At 45.3% G+C, this 17965-nt stretch overlaps 1 protein-coding gene across 1 annotated transcript in view; it reads left to right on the top strand.

Annotated features, from left to right (window-relative positions):
- zmat4a (zinc finger, matrin-type 4a) overlaps positions 1–17965 on the top strand; it is a 147318-nt gene that overhangs the window by 23400 nt on the left and 105953 nt on the right. The window contains 1 exon segment of the mRNA XM_030105329.1: positions 6266–6367. Within this exon segment, the coding sequence (XP_029961189.1) occupies positions 6266–6367 (102 nt within the window).

The following is a 17965-nucleotide window of genomic DNA, read 5'->3' as shown; positions in this document are numbered from 1 at the left end:
GTTTAAATGTGGATTTTTTTTTATCCATGCGACCCTGCACAAGGTGTGTGTGGTGAATGGAAGGATGAATATTTTTTATTAATGCCATTGCAAGATTTTTTATTGCATTTAAACCAGAAAAAGTAATCTGATCTTGAACCATGTTTTTTGAACACATATTTAACCTAGATTGCACAGTAAAGTCAAGTGTACTACAGCAAGAATGGTTCAAATGTCTTGTTGGCTTCTAGGCACATTTTTGTGTATTAAGATTGAAGATTTTCCAAGCAGTAGTGACAGTTGGAGAGCAAGACCACTAATAAATGGTTTTTGATCTCTTTCCTGTGTGAACATGAGAGCATGAGGTGAGATTTCTCATAAAAGTAAAATCTTTGTCGATTTTGAGCCAGTTTTTTTTCTCTGCGCTTCTTCCCCTAAGATACCAAAAAGGCTCGAGATGTAATATTTCAGATTGAGCTGGTCAACACTGTTATGACCTAACACAGTATAATGAGAATGTGTGGCAGCGGCAGCTCAGACATTTAGATACCTGTGCCTGTGTTGCTATTTGAATATGTTGGTGAAGCTTGTCAACAGTTGTGTTGACCCGAAATGCATGTGAGTAAGTATTTTTTAAAGTTTTGCACTGCGCCCAGGAGACATGGCAACCAGAATTTGCTTTTGAGGGCTGCCCTCTGCCAAAAGGGGCCGGTCCGGGTCCAGCCCGTCTGCATGGGCACCCATCCAGCTTCCCAGCTTAACACTCTCCCTAACGAATTACAGCTGACCTTTCATCGCCAGAACATCTGCTGGGCACTGGCTGCTGTGACCTCCCTTTCATCTCTGCACTCGCTCCCCTCCCACTGTTTCATCAGCCTTTTCTGTTTCCTGCCCCGCTCGGCCAGCCTGGGGCTTCCAGCGCTGCACAGCTTGCCTCTGCTGATTTGCTGGCGGCTTGTCGCAGTCAAAGACAGACGGTAAGCAGTGTTGACTAGGTGTGAGAAACAAGCTGGCTTCCTGCTAATTTGATTGTCAATGCGATGCGGTGCTCCCGCTGCCTCCTCCGTCCCGTTGTTCTCCTTCGCCAAAGTGGCAATATGGACGGGTGTAATGAGCTCACCGTGCTGCGCTGAGAGCCCCGGTGTAAAGATGTTGACACCAGCTGCTCTGATCAGATATTGATGATTGAATTGTGTAGTGAACCCCCTGATGGTTGACGATTGAAATTCCTCCCCTTATCCAATTACGCTGGTTGAAAATTAATATTTTTCTAATTTAGAAAAGAGTCAACCTCTTGCAATTATAGCAGTGTGTCTGACTGTAAACTCCATTAGCTTAATGAATTCATCACCGAGGAGAGGCAGGCGTCGATCCCGCTCTTTGGAGAGCTGTGCTCCACACTCAGCAGGACGTTTCCTGCTTTCTTTAATGTGCAGCTGAATAATAGACACGTGAAGAGCTGCTGTCACATGAGGAGTCACACATTTAAGGTTTTTTTGCTTCATTTTTTTGCAACAGTTCAGTGACCAAATGCTTTGACAAGGTTGATGATGCACTTTGTTTTAAACATTCGACTTCAGGATGATAGATTGGATTCATACTGTATGAGCATCCTGCTGCAGTGGTTTGGTTCCCTGGAGCTACAGACCAGTAAAACCTGTTAAAATGGACAGTTTTATAGTTTTGTCTGGAACTGCCGTTCATTCTGCCTCCATCCAACCAATTTCAATTCGATTTTATTTATTTAGCACCAAATAAAAGTAATTTCAAAGCACTTTTACAGAGAAAAACCCACATGAGCAAGTATAAGAGGTGCTTGAATGGAAAGACTCTTCAACACCAAGAAACCTGGAGAACCAGACTGAGAGGAGGAGACCTTCTGCAGAACCAAACTCAGTCTCATTCGGTTGTGCCTGGTGCACCTCAAAAGGGGAGTTTAACTGGCTACTCTCAGTGTGTCTCTCTGAGAGCCTGTCCTGGATGGCCGAGCTTCTTACGTAATAAGGAGCGACCACTACAGAGAAAAGCCATCTCAGCTGCTTGTATCTGTGATTTCTGTCTGTCGGTTCATGAAGGCGGCAGATGTTGAGGGAACTGTATGCCGTACGAGTGCATTACTGTGATTTCTTTTCTGAATCTCCCATAGATCTCAGGATCCCTCATCCCATCAGATGTGAATGAACCCCTGAGAAACCACAATAAATAATGCTTATAAAGACTACTGTTATAGTACTCAATGGTTCACTCAATTGCTCCCATGCTAGACTTTGCTGGTCTTCTCTAATTTTTTCAATTGGCTCATATTTACTTTCCTGTCTGATATTGCAGGCTTTTTTTTTTTAGACAAATTTACCCCAGATTCAAGATGCAGTTTGCCAATTCATGCTAAACACACAAAAAATAGATAATATTTTGCACATGTTTGGTGAGGAAACCTCTTGGAACAGGTGTGTTGGAGAAAGGAGACCTGCAGAGAACTGGGTCAGAGAACATGAGCTGAGGAATACTGGACACCAAAATGACTCATCCATTTCCCCGTTACATACCACATTTTCTGCTTAATAAGTGATGCCATGGCACTGGCAAAGCAAGTGGAGGCCAGGGCTGACAACAGTGTGCAAACCCCCCCCACCTCCCCACCTCTCCACAGGGCTGCAGATATGTTTCCCACCCGGAGGGCATTTGCAGACAATAGTGGGGATTTGACTTTAAGTTTGCATAAAGCGGTGGAGAATAGTTCCTGAAGACATTTTCCTTCCATTCAACGTTAAGAACCGCTGGTAGAACATATCGGCCTGATCAGTGCCGACTCATGTATAATGGGTGGGTGTTCAATAAGTAAAGTAAGGACCTGGACCCCACTCGTCCAAGCTCCCAGCCACTTCTTTCTCCAGGGATTACATCCATAGATTATATTTTAAGAATTCATGGGATTTTTCAGCAAGATAGTTAAGATTAAAAAATTCACCCACTTCAACATTAAATGGAGGAGAGAAGAAGAAGTGGGGAGCTGTGGCTCATTCGGTGTGGCAGGTGGTCTACCAAACCTGAAAATTGGTGGTTTCAATCCACTCGTGTGTGTGTGTGTGTGTGTGTGTGTGTGTGTGTGTGTGTGTGTGTGTGTGTGTGTGTGTGTGTGTGTGTGTGTGCGTGTGTGTGTCTGTGTGTGTGTGTGTGTGTCTGTGTGTGTGTGTGTGTGTGTGTGTGTGTGTGTCTGTGTCTGTGACATTTTTTGGAGTGGTATTACAACTGTTGCCATCTGTGAAAGCTCTCTACCTCAGTGAAATTACCATTAGATAGATGATTCTGTCCTTTTGCTTGTTCTTGTCTCTGTGTCTGAGGATCGGGTCGCCGGGCACCCTGGCTGGGCGCTCCCTTAGAGATAGGGTGAGGAGCTCGGTCACCAGGGAGGAGCTCGGAGTAGAGCCGCTACTCCTCCACATCGAGAGGAGCCAGCTGAGGTGGCTCGGGCATCTGGTTAGGATGCCTCCTGGATGCCTCCCTGGGGAGGTGTTCCGGGCATGTCCCACTGGGAGGAGACCCCGGGGAAGACCTAGGACATGCTGGAGAGACTATGTCTCTCAGCTGCCCTGGGAACGCCTTGGGATCCTCCCAGAGGAGCTGGTGGAAGTGTCTGGGGACAGGGAAGTCTGGGCATCCCTGCTGAGACTGCTGGCCCCGCGACCCGGCCCCGGATAAGTGGTAGAAAATAGATGGATGGATGCTTGTTCTTGACTGTCTTGTCGATGATGCCCTTCCTTATTGACAGGATGGATTTTGAGAGAGGAAGACTTATTATTACCTGAAAAACTGTGTCCAGTTTTTAAGAAGGAAAACTTTTTTCTCTGACTTTCCTACCATACATCTCATCCAAAGTAGTAAAGCCAGTTAATACTGGCTCCTCATGCTGTGGACAAATAAAGTTCTTTTTCTTTCCCAGTGCGATGGTGCATTATGCGGCCCTACTGTATTTAGGAACTAAACAACTATTTAGGCCACATTGTAGTGTCCCTGTAGTTAATCAGTAATAAGAATGTAACAGTCACAGTGAAAAAAGAAGCAGCAACAATCTTTTCCTCTGGCTGGAGGAAATCAAGTCGAAGATAAGAGTTGTTTTTTCCCCCGGCTGCTGCTGCTGATTTTGCTGCTGACGCTTGTGCTTCTTAACAGAATTTAGGGTGATTAATCATTCATTTCCAGCATCTGTGCACCACTGCTAAATCAGGCAGTGGGTCCAGCTCGGGCGCAGGCTGACAGAGCTCTTAGAGATGCTCATTTATGTTGTTTGTCCTGCAGAATCTGAGCAGAAAACGATGCCGACGCTCTCTGCCGATGGTGACTGAGAGACGAGCAGATGATTTATTAACACTCCCTCTCGGTCGCTGGCTGTTTGTCACGATGCACCTCTGCCCCGAACATGTTCCGCTCTTGGTCCCGTCAGTCTGGCCATGGCCGCCGGGCAGCCAGACAAGCAGAAGGCCGGCGGCTCGGAGGCAGAGCGCCTCCTGCTGCAAGTCGCCATCAAGGTCACGCCATGTCCTGGAGAGGTGGAGCTAAATAAACCAGAGCATGTGGGAATGTGGGGCCGATCTGAGAGCAGCAGCAACAGCAGCATTCTGGTCCCGTTTACACAACACCGTCTCCTGATAGGAGCCACTTTTTGAAAATGGCTCCCAAGAAGGACGTTTACCGAAATGCACCGACTCCATTTCCATTCAACATGAGGAAAATTCAACTTCTTTCTTTCATTTGTTTGTTCGAATAGCTGATGAATCAGTAGCAGTACGGCAGCCCGGCTCCATCAGAACCTTCATGGGAAACTGATGTGAGGATAAAGCAGTTCAACTTGTAACATTTAATACACTTAGCCGCCTTAAATGACACCGCGTGCCGTTAGTTATGTATTTACTGTCAAAATCTGTTGATGCAAACACAAACAGATTAAGAAATTAAATCTCGAATCCCTCAGTTGCCGTTCGCAGTCTTAAGGCTTGTCGCAGCGTGTTGGCGTTCAGCGAGCAGCACAGCATATTTCACTGTCATCGTTTGGATGTCAGAGCGGAGGTAAATATTAACATTAGCCCGTAATGTTGCTGTTTGTTTTATCTGCGAGGCGAGCTGGAGGAGGCCTCGCCTCCATGCCCACATGACCTCGGTTGTAATCCGCCCCACTGCCTATAATGAAGACGTTCTGGTGTAAACGGGGATGCGTCGAGCGCGACTGCTTCCAAATATGAAATGTGAGCCGCCGAACGAACGACAGCCGGGCTGAATAAGTAATAGAAAGCAGAGACGTCCTCGTCTGTGTAAAGAGAGAGAGAGAGAGAGAGAGAGAGAGAGAGAGAGAGAGAAAGAGGGAGAAAAACTTTCTCTGGACTCATCTCCATGAATCCAGAAGTTCACTCATGTTTTTTAATGAAATTCGAAGAAACACTTGGTCAGCCTAATCCGCTGTCATTTATTTATCCTCGTCAAACACAATCTGACTGCGTGCCTCAAGTTTTCAGAGCGGCGGCGGTTTGGTATCGAGTGTCTTTTCTGACTGGCTGCTCACGAAAGCTGCTCAGCGTCTGTCAGTAACTCAGATGCTCGAGGTAATGAAATATTGATTAGCAGCGATGAAAGTATGAAATGAGACGATTGTTTACTTGCTCTATTACATTGTGGTTGGTTTGTCGCAGGTCCCCGCGGACCCACAAAGCTCGGCTGCACGATAGTGACAACACAAATCAGACGACTGTGTGTTTGTCTTTGTGTGTGTGTGTGTGTGTGTGTGTGTGTGTGTGTGTGTGTGTGTGTGTGTGTGTGTGTGTGTGTGTGTGTGTGTGTGGCCTCCTTCTGTAATGGTGGGGATAGCAACATCGGCCCAAGGGAATTCAAGTCATAAAAGGGGAATCGGTGTAATTCTAAGTCAACATGGAGACAATGTCTTTTTAAGGAATATCAATACTTTTTAATGGCAGGCTGCTTCGAGGTTAGAGAAGGTCTCAAGGTGTGGGCTGGGGTGAACCAGCTGTCTCCAGTGAATGTGAGTCAATGCACTGCTGCCATAAGACAGAAACATAACGCGCGCGCGCGTGTGTGTGTGCGTGTGTGTGTGTGTGTGAATGAGAGCACTGCCTGCTTTTTTACACTGCAGCAGGAACTTACTTTTCTTCTGTTTTACGTCTGCGTTCACACAAGTGCTCCGAGCCACTGAAAAACGTTTGCATGTTCAGTTCGTAGCGCACCTGCCACAGAGTGCATCCAGGTCAGTAAACATATGTGCGTTTGTCTCTCCCTGCAGATGAAGTCAACAGAGGTGGACCAAGGGCTTTTCACAGACAGCTACTGCAAAGTGTGCAGCGCTCAGCTCATCTCCGAGTCCCAGAGGGTCGCCCATTATGAGGTGAAGACGCCCCACACACGTTTCCCCGCACAACTCCTGACACGTTACACAACGAACCGACGGCTCTGGGTCGTGCTGTTCGAGCGCCGCCTCCAGAGACGCTGGGCAGATCTTTACACCTGAGCCCCGCGGCTCACACACTCTCAGTGAACACACGACACACCTGAGTTTACACACTTATTTTCTCATTTAGCCGCAGCCAAAACAACTCTGGAAATGAGGGAATAATTACAGCTGTAATTGAACTTTGGCTCTAATCTCCCCACGGCTCATTCTTTGAGTGGTGTTTGTGCAAAATTTCCCAAATCCAGATTGTGCCGTGACATTTTATCTCCAGTAAATCGCTGCCGTGCTCATTTTGACAGCGTAATTACAGCCAAGAAGCAAAGCAATGCTGAAAAGCAACAAAGGATTTTAAATTGGGGACTCGTATCTTTCACTTGGGATTGCAAACACGGCGGCTCTGGCAGTGAACGCGGCAAAAAGTCAACTAAAGCCATTCACATCAGTGATATTCAACAGTAACTCCCCATAATGACAGACACACAACGCCGCTCAGCCCGTTCAGTTTTTTCATGAGAGGCCAGGATCAGTCAGGTGGTGTGTGCTACACTTTGTTTTTTGTTAGAAGGCAAAACAGCAGTTGTTTGTCCAATGGCCTGCCAAGTGGGATTAACAGCAGTGGGTGCAGAGTCGGTGTGAAAGGCTTTAATTGGTATGGAGAGCAGGGTCAGCTGAGCCATCAGTGTTAGAGGGCTGATATCAGGTTTGATCCATTTTTCAATAGAAATATGGCAAATGGAAGTGGTGCAAATAGATTTGATGAAAGTTAAATTCCTCTTGTGACATTAAAAATGAATGAATTGTCAACTATCACTTCTTCGTAGTGAGAAGTGATTATATGAGTTGATAACAGGCAAACCACTCTGTAGAAGAAGATCAGAAAAGTTTGTTTGCACATATTAATTGAGCATGGGGAAACACAGCATGGAAAATACTAATGCCACTGTATTCACGCAATGTTTTCCAAAGGAAAACGGAAAACTTTCAGCGTGTTTTGTGGGTCCTTTTACTCAATAACAGTGCTTTGAACCACTGGAAACAGAAAAAAGCAGCTTTTCTATAAGTTTTCTGTGGTGGATTGTTCTTGGTGTGCATGTATGTGGTTTCCTTAAAAAAAAAAAAAAAAACAGACATCGCCTCCTCCTTGTCTGGCATACTCACTACATCATTTCCAGCGCTTTGGTGTAAACGGAGATTGTTTTCAAAACAGTGCAAAAAAACTATGCATTCATTTCAAATCAGAGTTCTTGGAGAAGAATCTCTTCACCCATAAAGAGAACAGGCTGACTGCTTGGATTCAAACTGAGGATTTTCCCTTTGTGCACTGCGAGTGCTTCCCACTCCAGCACAGAGTGGGCTTCAAGGCCATATAGGATGTCATAACCGCTGCGTGCGTACATGCATATGTGCGTACGTGCGCGCCCCCATGACTGTCTTTCAGTGTATTAAAAGCCACTTGTCGCCCTGATGAGTCACCTGAAGGACGGCGTGAGTAAAGCAGCCTGCTCCCGTCCCATGGTGGCCCGCTCCCTCCCTGCAGATGCTGCTGCTCACTCACTGTCACTTTCAGTTGCATGACAAGCAGGACCAATGGCGAGCCTGCGGCCGCCGCCACTGCCGGACATCCGCAGTAACGGGAGCCGATTGGACGCTGCGATTCGCTCGGAGTCGGCGAAGGTCGCTGCCTGAGAGAAAACAGTTTGAGACCTGCAGTCTGTTGAGCGCTTTGATTGATTTTCTGTTGTCGTGTGGGGCACCGCCGAGGTGAAATCTCATCAGCGCCGAGTGGATATTTAATAATTTTACTCCACAATGTCACTTTGCCTTCACTTTGCATTGCTTTCGTCTTTGAGTCAACTTTAACTTGTGAAACTCTTGAAGGAGTCAGACTGCTTTCTGTCCTGCAGGGCGCCGTGCTCGCCGCCGTGCTATTTAAAGTCATTTCACCAGGAGAGCTGCTTTGTTCTCGGGGCTGTTGCGGGAGACAGGAAGTGGCTGCACCAATCCAAATCAAATATTAATTTTGTTATTGTGTGGTGAATGCTGAATGCAGCGCTTGGACTGCTGCCTTCTGGAGACGGGGCGTTTTTGGATTCTCTTTTAACACGGTCGGGGCCTAATGCATGGTGACATGTTTGGGTCATGATGACGACAGCAGGAACAAAAAAAACTGATGGGGGTTGTTGCAAAGTTTTCACTGGATATAATGGTGCAATGCAATTGCATACAATTTTTTGAGTTGTGCTTGAAGATTGTTTCAGTTTGATGCTCTGATAAAAATTTGACATCCAGACGTCAGAATAAGAAATAATAATTCATCTCGTGTCTGTGACTTCAACATGCTCATTGGGCAGAAAGCAAACCAATGGTTGTGTTCCTGAAGCCTCAAAAGATAAGGGAATTATCATGCTTCAGGTGGAGCGCGTGGCAGATCGCCTGTGTCCTCTGAGGGAGTTGCACTCAACAAGCTTTAGTTGCTTCTCACAGCTGACAGCGTGTGCAGAGGTCTCCGTTGTTTTCCCCGTTTCATTTCCGACAGCTCTTTGGCGTCCGGGGTCTGACCCCGTTTCTCCCTGTGAAGGAAGCAGCGAGCCGAGCCCAGCGGGGAGCGGAGAGTAGCAAAAATATTAATAATTTCCTCCCTGGAGGAAACCGGCCTCAAAGCTTTCAGAGGGATTCTGGAAGGCTTGAAGCTTTGAGACTGTTTTTTTTTTTTTTTTTTTTTTGAATAATACCGTCATCGTCTTAAAGTTTCTTTTCATGTGACAACGTGTTTCTTTGCTGTGTTAACAGCATCAGTAATATTTCTTAAAGCAGGCTGCAGAATTTATCAACTATTTTACATTTTACCTTGACTCTTGAATATTAATTTTTATCATCTCAATTTTTCTTTCGATGTCGGATTTTTAATGTTTTTTTATGTAGTGTCTGAGCTGCACAAAGAGAAGGAAAACTGAAGCTGATAAACAATTTTCTACAGACTGTGCTGCAATTGCAGGAGGAGGGCTTCATCTAGCCAGGATGCATCCTACGACAGTGACGTGCAGGTCGTGAATATTTATGATTATATTCAATATGCAGACGGAAAAAGTGGAACTGAATGTTAGTGACTTATGTTTCAGGGTGCCGTCCAATCAGGCTCTGCTTTCATCAGATCGAGCCCGACCCCCTGACCTGCCCACTCTGTATATGTGAATGACGTCTTGAAAACATGGCATGATCTCAAAATGGTGACAATCAGCGGGACAAGAGAAAGAGCACTGCGTCAGTGTTTTTTATTTATTGTAAATCGAAACGTTACGGCAGTATCTCTTTCTGACTTATTTACAGATCATGCATCACAGGACGTTTCAAGAGAAACTACCGATTTTGACTTCTGATGATGTTTGCATTTGAGCTTCTTTTGTGAGATTTGAGCCCACAGAAGAAAAATCACCTAGAGTCTCCTGTCAGCTCAAAGAAGACATGGGGGCTGCTGTCCACTGCTGGTTTAAATCATGAAATGAATCTCAGAGAGAGAAAATAATTGCAAGTTAAATCTCACGTTAATGTTAATGTAATTGTAAGGATCTCGTGAAATGGAGAAGTTTCTGAAGCCTGCTGTCATTCCGTATCTCTGCGTCGAAAGATTTTTGATGGACTGGTCATCAAACTCCCGCTAATGCGCTGAACTCTGATCTCGTCAGCGGCCCTTTGAATTTCCGTCCGTTTCTTTTAATCGAGTTTTAAAGTCTAAAGTTGAAGCGGTCTTTGAGGGACAGTAGAGACTGGAAATGTAATTGATCTTTAAACATCCTTTTCAAACACATCAAAGCCAGCGCTCCTCTGCAGAGCGGATCAGAGCGGCCGCTGCCTCTCGGTTCAAAGACTCGCGTGGCTCATGCTAATTTATGCGCCCGTCTCTTTGCATGCGTGCACACGTGGACGCCGCAGCCTCTCTTGACAGGCCGCCGCGCTGCAAGCGCTGCAGGAGAGCCTCCTTCAAACCGCCGCCTGTTAGTTCACAGGGAAGCGAGAGTGAAAAGTGACCCGGGAGTACTCATTAACTGAGGTGTGAGAGTAGTGGTGAACGCACGCTGGTGGCATACTAATACCCAGGAACGGTTTCTGACCTTCAAATTACACTTAGCGCGCGTGTGTGTGTGTGTGTGTGTGTGTGTGTGTGTGTGTGTGTGTGTGTGTGTGTGTGTGTGTGTGCTGTGACTGTCCGGTAAAGAGAACTGATGACAAACAGCTGAATAAGACTGAAAATGTGAATAATTGTTTTTACAAATCGCTGCTAAGCTGGAAGATGACTTCAAGTCCCGATAAACATAAAGTCTAGTGGCTCAAGGTGGAATCTGGTGAACTCCTATTTACTCCACTTTTACCTCTGACTTTTAATCTATGCAGATGAGCTTTGGACACATCTAAAATTGTTCCCAAATCAATCATATCTGACACTTAAAGTTCAATTTGTGCTGTCTGAATTCTTATTGACTGAGGATTTGATCTGTCTGAAGACTGATTCACTCATCTGGGAGACAGATGCTTTGTAGAAGCACTTTCTGAAGCAACCATGTTTAGTTTTCAAGTGAAAACGGAAAACCGTCATTGTGTTTTGGAGGTCTGTTTGCTCAGAGGCACTGAGAAAATATTTTTTTTAAAACAGCTCTCAAGGTGTAAGCAAGTAAAGTTTATTTGTAAAGCACTTTTCACAGAAAAAAATCATAAGGTACTGTACAAGGTAAAAGGAAAAACATTTTACATAAAGATTTCTCTGTTGAGATATTCGACTAAAAGCTTTTCTTAAATAAAAGAGTCTTCAAGTCCTTTTTGAAAGAATCAGGGGGCAACAGCCTGAACGGATCGGTCTCCCAGATCTTCGAAAATGCTCCTGTATCTATGGAAATTGGGGAACCTACAACTTTTCTGTCACTCTGCTGCTGTGTATGTGCACCACCGCTGTAGTCAATCCTGCATGTGTGACCAGATGGAGACAGGTGTTTGGTGGCAATGCAAAGCTTATTGTTTGCGTGTGGAAATGATAAGCTCCATGGTATTTCATAAGCACTCACAGAGAAATAGCTAAAGGGTAGTACTCTTACTTGCATCGCTAGTATTTAGTGTTTATCCTTTGAAACAATGGAAGTCTTGTGCTTTTCACTCTGCAGACGACCTTCTGCACAGGCTCATCCATCTAAAGCACTGTATATTTCAGCCACTCCAGCATGAGTAATCTCATTCCCCACATTCAGGGACAATGCCTGTCAACCGGTATTTTTCAGCCCTAGAGAGTTTCTTAAAAAAAAGCCACCGTACGTACACAACAGCTGCAGCATTTCTTGAGCTCAGGTTTCGGCTTTCTGTTCTTTACTGTGCTGAAACGTGAGCCTCCCCTCCAGACGGAGAGCAGTCAGCTCGCCATGGACTCAGCTGCGCTCTCCGTCCAGTTCATGTCTTCACTAATTGGTTTTTATTATCTCAGACGTATTGCTAAATGGGGTTCCCTATCACCAGTTCCTTTATGCTTATGTTTCTACCACAGACCGCACAGCAGTCTTCCTGGTAGACATGGTGGATTTAGGAGCACAGCCCAGATGTGGTTGGAATCAAAGAGTGCATCATCAAACATAATTACTCGCCATAACATGCTTCACACAATTGCCCTGCTGTGGTTTTTGGATTTAATTGCAATTTTGTTCACCTGGGTTTAGGACTGATTGGAGAGCTTTCTCACTGACCTCCGCAGGAAAGTGTTGCGGCGTTATTGTGGTGTGAAGCTAACAGTCCAGATTATGCTGTCAGCCTCACCGATGCGTATCAGGAGATGATTAATTTTCTGGAGGCAGGTTCTCGCTATGCAGTCTATTGAATCGGAGCTTAAACTATTAGTCAAGTAATCGACAGGACGTGAAGGATCGACAACGGTTCTGCAGCAATTTCCAATGTTCCAATTGCAACAATTCAGTCTTGATTGCAACACATTTTGAATAACGATAACAACGTATTAAAATTGTAAAACAGACGGCTTTTAAACCAGGCAATGAAATATGAATATCACAATGAAGAGTGGGACGACATAGAAGGAAAGCTAAATTTTACACAACTTAATCGGCAGAGACATTTGGAGCAGCAGAGTTAGAACGATGTCAGTCAACAGTTTAACGGCTCAGCACGTAACTCCAAGTCGTGCTACATGATAAAGAATTTCTGAGCTCACATATTGTTTTATCTCGCTCTGACGTTCATTTACCATGCCATCTTTAGCTCAGAAAAACATGTTTAGCTAATCCTAAACAGATATCTGACCCTCCTCAGCTGGCTCCTCTGGATGTGGAGGAGTAGCGGCTCTACTCCGAGCTCCTCCCTGTTGACTGAGCTCCTCACCCTATCTCTAAGGGAGCGCCCAGCCACTCCACGGAGGAAGCTCATTTCATCCGCTTGTATCCGGGATCTTGTCCTTTGGGTCATGACCGAAATCTCCTGAACATAGGTGAGGGTGGGGATGTATACTGACCGGTAAATCAAGAGCTTCGCCTTTTGGCTCAGCTCCTTCTTCACCATGACAGACCGATACAACAACCACATCACTGCAGCCGCTGCACCGATCCGCCTGTCAATCTCATTCTCCATCCATCCTTCAATTGTGAACAAAACCCCAAGACACTTAAACTCCTCCACTTGAGCCAGGGTCTCTCCACCGACCTTGAGAGGGCAGACCACCTTCTTTCGTGGCCTCAGATTTGGAGGGTGGGTTCCTCTGCCCCATCGCTTTACACTCAGCTGCAAACCACCTCAGTGCATGCTGTAGGTTCAGATATGCTGGAGCCAACGGGACAACATCATCTGCAAAAAGCAAAGATGAAATCCTGTGGTCCCTAAACCAGATCCCCTTTGGTCCCTGGCTGCGCCTCGAAATTCTTTCCATAAAAATTATGAACAGAACCGGTGACAAAGGGCAGCTGGAGTTCAACATGCACCGGGAACAGGCCCGACTTACTGCCAGCAATGCGGACCAGACTCCTACTCTGGTCATACAGAGACCGGACGGTCTTTAACAAGGGGTCCTGGACTCCGTACTACAGAAGCGCCCCCCCCCCACAAGGCACCATGAGGGACGCAGTCGAATGGTTTCTCCAGATCCACAAAACACATGTGGAGTGGCTGGGCAAACTCCCACAAGCCCTCGAGCACCCTATGGAGGGTATAGAGCTGGTCCAGTGTTCTGCGACCAGGATGAAAACCGCATTGTTCCTCCTGGATCCGAGGCTCGACCACTGGTTGAATCCTCCTCTCCAGTACCCTGGAGTACACTTTCCCAGGGACGCTGAGGAATGTGATCCCCCAATGGTTGGAGCACACCCTCCAGCAGCTAAATGGGTAGAATATTCTGTCTTTTTTGTCCATTTGATTAAATAAGCAGGTGTGTGAGTCTGTGTTGAGTTGTTTCGTGGCACCACATTGCCTTTGCGTATCATTTGCATATGGAATAAGTATTAATAAGTGCTTGTCTTGGTACTTGGTCATTAACAAGTAGCTAAAGGTTAATGCTGCGTTCACACCGGACGCGTCGCAAGCTTCGTGATCGGCGCTTTTCTATGCAAAGTCTATGGTTGACGAGTGTCGTGGAGCGGCGGGGGGGGGGCGCTTCTGGAGCGTCAGGAGTGTCGACTTTTCAAGCTTTTCGAGCGTTTCGAACGTCTGACGCCCAAGACGCGCGTCCCCGTCGTCAGGAGCATCGTGAGCGTCACTTTTTGAGAGTTTTGAGAGTTTCGACGCACTGCCGCTGGGCGTCAACCAATCAGAGACGATCGCTCCGGTGCTACGTCACTACGTTTCACGTCGTTTACGTCAGGACCAGGAGTCCGGAAAAGAAAGACAACAATGGAAGACAAGTTGATTGTGGCTGTGTGTGCTCGTCCTGAGCTGTAACACGTCGTCATACCACTACAGAGACAAGAATAGAAAGGATCTTGCTTGGAGGAGGATCAGTGAGGAGATCAGGGTCTCAAGTATTTAACGAATAAAGCCAAGCCACTCTCCTGATGCGATCCGCCATAGCTGGAAAGAGAAATCACAGCCTCCCGCGCGCCAATAAACTGACGTGCGTCAAGAGCGTCGTGAGCTTTGTGACCACCTGGTGTCAAGCGTCGTGCTTGAAGCTTCACAAGCGTCAGCTTCGAGGCGTCCCAAGCGTCGACAAAGCCCACGACGCGTCCGGTGTGAACGCAGCATAAGGCTTCTAAAAAGTAGAATGGGTGCATTGCTCATGTTTAACCTTTCGCTCCTTGATCCTCTCAGCATATTGAGGCAACATCTGTGAGTATCTCGTCATGCATCACTGTGAGCCTCTGTTTCACCCGTGTCCTCGATGTTTTGTCTGCTTCATTCCTGCGTTCATCTCCAATTAGGCTGCTAAATATGTATGAAGCTTCAGATGAGGAGAGGGGACCGTGGGGGCCAATGAGTGCGTCTGGCTGTGAGGGCGCCTACGTGCCTCTCACATGTTGTGTGTTGCCACCATACTGTGAGGCCTTGGCAGGTCATTCAGGGTGAATGTGCACACACGCACACACGTGCATCTGGTGTGCTCCTTTGATTTTTAGAGAGGACTGCAGTATATTCACCCTGGAGGCATGCAGATTGACGCTTTAGCTCCATGAACACTGAAGTCTGACGTGTTGAAAAAAACACACAACCCCAGGCGGTGGTGGAGAAAGCAGTTAGGAGGAATCTAAGAAGGATAGCAGCTCAACCATCCCAGAGTAAAAATAGAAATACAGACGGCTTTTACACAGCAACATTTTCAAGTGGAAAAGCAAAACTTCCATTGCGTATAGGGCATCTGTTTACATGAGTATGAGGTTCGGAAAACTTTGGTCTTTCTAACTCTGTATCAGGCACCAGTAGAAGACATTTCAGTTGTGTTGCAGAGGTTTTGGATGGAGCTCTGGTTGAGTTGACGGAGAGTTTACTGTATTTCTGATTCCTCCCATGTGCCCCGTGGTGCTTCGGCCTGCTCGTTTCAGCCTCAGAGTTATGGAGTCTGTGACTTTTCCAGGTGAAACCATTTTTCGGAACAGCCTCAGGTTGAAGAGTTTAGCTTAAGCAGAGAAGCTTCAAACTTCATTTATCGCTCCACAACACTTTCACTGAAGTATGAAAGGACTTGCTTGGCAAATATTATTAATGTGACTTTCCTAACATTTTATAGCCCATAAACTCGTAAATATGCAAACAAAAATTACACAAAATGTCCCATCTACTGTGTTGTTAATGCAGTGATGATTTCCTGTAAAGCTTTCAGCCCTGTTTTTCCTGTTTTTATTGATTTCTTAAGCTGTTCAAGTTGAATAAATCATAAAATGCACAATGTTGCCATTATACAATAATCTCATGCTGTTACAGTCATTTAATTTCTGCTGGTTTGACTAAAAGTGCATTACACAGCATTTATCCACCCAGGAAAAATACCTTCTATCACGGACCAGGTGTAAAAAGGCTGCAGCAGGCCTGCCTGTGTTTGCATTATTTCTCAGACATGGTGAGACTGTGTGCATACATATGAATCAGATTGATGATGCTCGAATCTCAATTACATTTCAAAGTGCTTACGGTTTCAAAGCTTTGGAAAGTCAGTTTCACAGCCGAGCTATTATGCCAAGTTTGCAGGTTCTCACAGAATATCTGCCTTGTGGGATTCAACAAGCTAAAGTGTTTCCATCACCATTTAAGATGTTATAATTTGTAACCTGTTCAACACACAGTTTGTTTGTCATCACAATTAAATAAATATCACTGTACTCATAAGCTTTTATACACATATTTACACTTGTCCCTAATCTCCCTAATATATTCCTATAATAACAAATCATTTTCATTTCATTCTGTTTATTTATTCAGAACAGATAAAGACTAATAACTAAAAAAGTTCCACAAAATTTTTCAGGATTCATTTTAAGTTTCTCTGATTTGTTTTTAAGTCGCTGAACGGACAGATTATTGATCGGTCCTTGTTAAAGTCCATCAGCCCTCCAGAGCCCTGACCCTTGACTCTCCATCCCTCCTAAAAACTAGAGGAGATGGAGCCTTTGCGGTCGTGGCTCCCAGACTGTGAAATAGTTTTCCCCTCACAGTACGATCTGCAGACAGCCTTTATATTTTTAAATCCCAACTAAAACCCACCTGTTGACTCCTCAGCCTTCAGCTGAGCAGAGCCCTCTCTCTCTCTCTCTCTCTCTCTCTCTCTCTCTGTCGTTCTTTTACTGTTTTATCTTTTTTACTGTGAAGCACTTAAATGTGCAGTAGAAATAAAGATGACATTGACAACTTACTAATATAAACAGTTTATATTAAATACCAGTGATGTGTCAAGGCTGCTTTTCAAGTGAAAACCTTCAGTACTGACACAAACTTTGACGTATTGGAGCCACTGACAATGAAATTTCATTAACTTTTCTGAAACACCAAGACTCCATCCAGAGTAGAGTGAGCAAGTAGATGGACAATAACAAACATGTTTTCCTAAAGAGTGTCATGACTCTTAGTCCATACTCTCCTGAACCTTGGTAGTTTTAGAGCTGAGATTCTCTTGAAATTGGACCCAGTTCTTGAAAAACAAGCAACAGCAGCCACTAGTGGTCCAACATCAAAACTACATCGTTTTCAGAATGTTGCCGTGCACACGCAAACAAACATTTCAAACACTGAAATGAAATTTAAAAAAGATGAGTTTTCACTCGAAACTTTGTGTGAACCTCAGTTGTTGGTCTTCTTTACTCCTAGAAAGAAATCTGCACATATTTACTCTCCCAGTTTCTGACCCTGGTTTGTGGCCCCCAGGTTTCATGTGTGGTTGTTGTTGTTGTTGTTGTTGTTGTTGTTGTTGTTGTCGTTAGCCTGACTCCTGTTGTTGTTGACCGGCTGGCTCTCGAACCGCTGTCCCTCCAGCGGTGCATCAGCGCTCCAAGCCGACGGCATTGAGTTAGTCATGTGTCCTCAGAGAGCAGAATAACTCTGCTGCTTCTGCTTTTGCTTCAGAACGTGGAACTCGTGAAAAAGGTCTGGGTGAGAGCGCTCGTGTTGAATTTCTGTGAAAGCGGCTTATATAATCGTTCTCCGTGTGCCCAAAACAAAGCAGCTGTGATGTGGAGTAGCACTCCATTATGTCAATGGCGGGCTTCTGCAGTGTGATTTACTGGAAAAAGCAGGTTTGTGTACTCAGTTACTGTACATTATCAATGTTACACAATGCACTGGAGTGGCTGGACTCATCACTGTAAGGAAAATGTCACAACATTTATGACTAAAAGGGATTTTTTTAACCACTCATTATCAAATAAATGCTGCTTAGAGGTGCAAAATATAGTTGCATTTGAAATAAAGTGGTTATTGACACATAACTTTGCAGTGTATAAGGGTCTGAAACTGGTTTATGTCACATTTAGGTGATTTAAAATCTTGAATCTCTGTCATTTTAACCGTGGCTGAAGTGCTTTTGAGCAATTTTGGCCCTTTTTCATGTATTTATTTATTTATTTATTTTCGGCGGGT

This window comes from Salarias fasciatus, chromosome 12 (assembly GCF_902148845.1).
Source record: "Salarias fasciatus chromosome 12, fSalaFa1.1, whole genome shotgun sequence".
NCBI lineage: Eukaryota > Metazoa > Chordata > Actinopteri > Blenniiformes > Blenniidae > Salarias > Salarias fasciatus.
The sequence above is the reverse complement of the archived record's forward strand: the minus strand, read 5'-3'. Positions and strand labels throughout refer to the sequence as shown.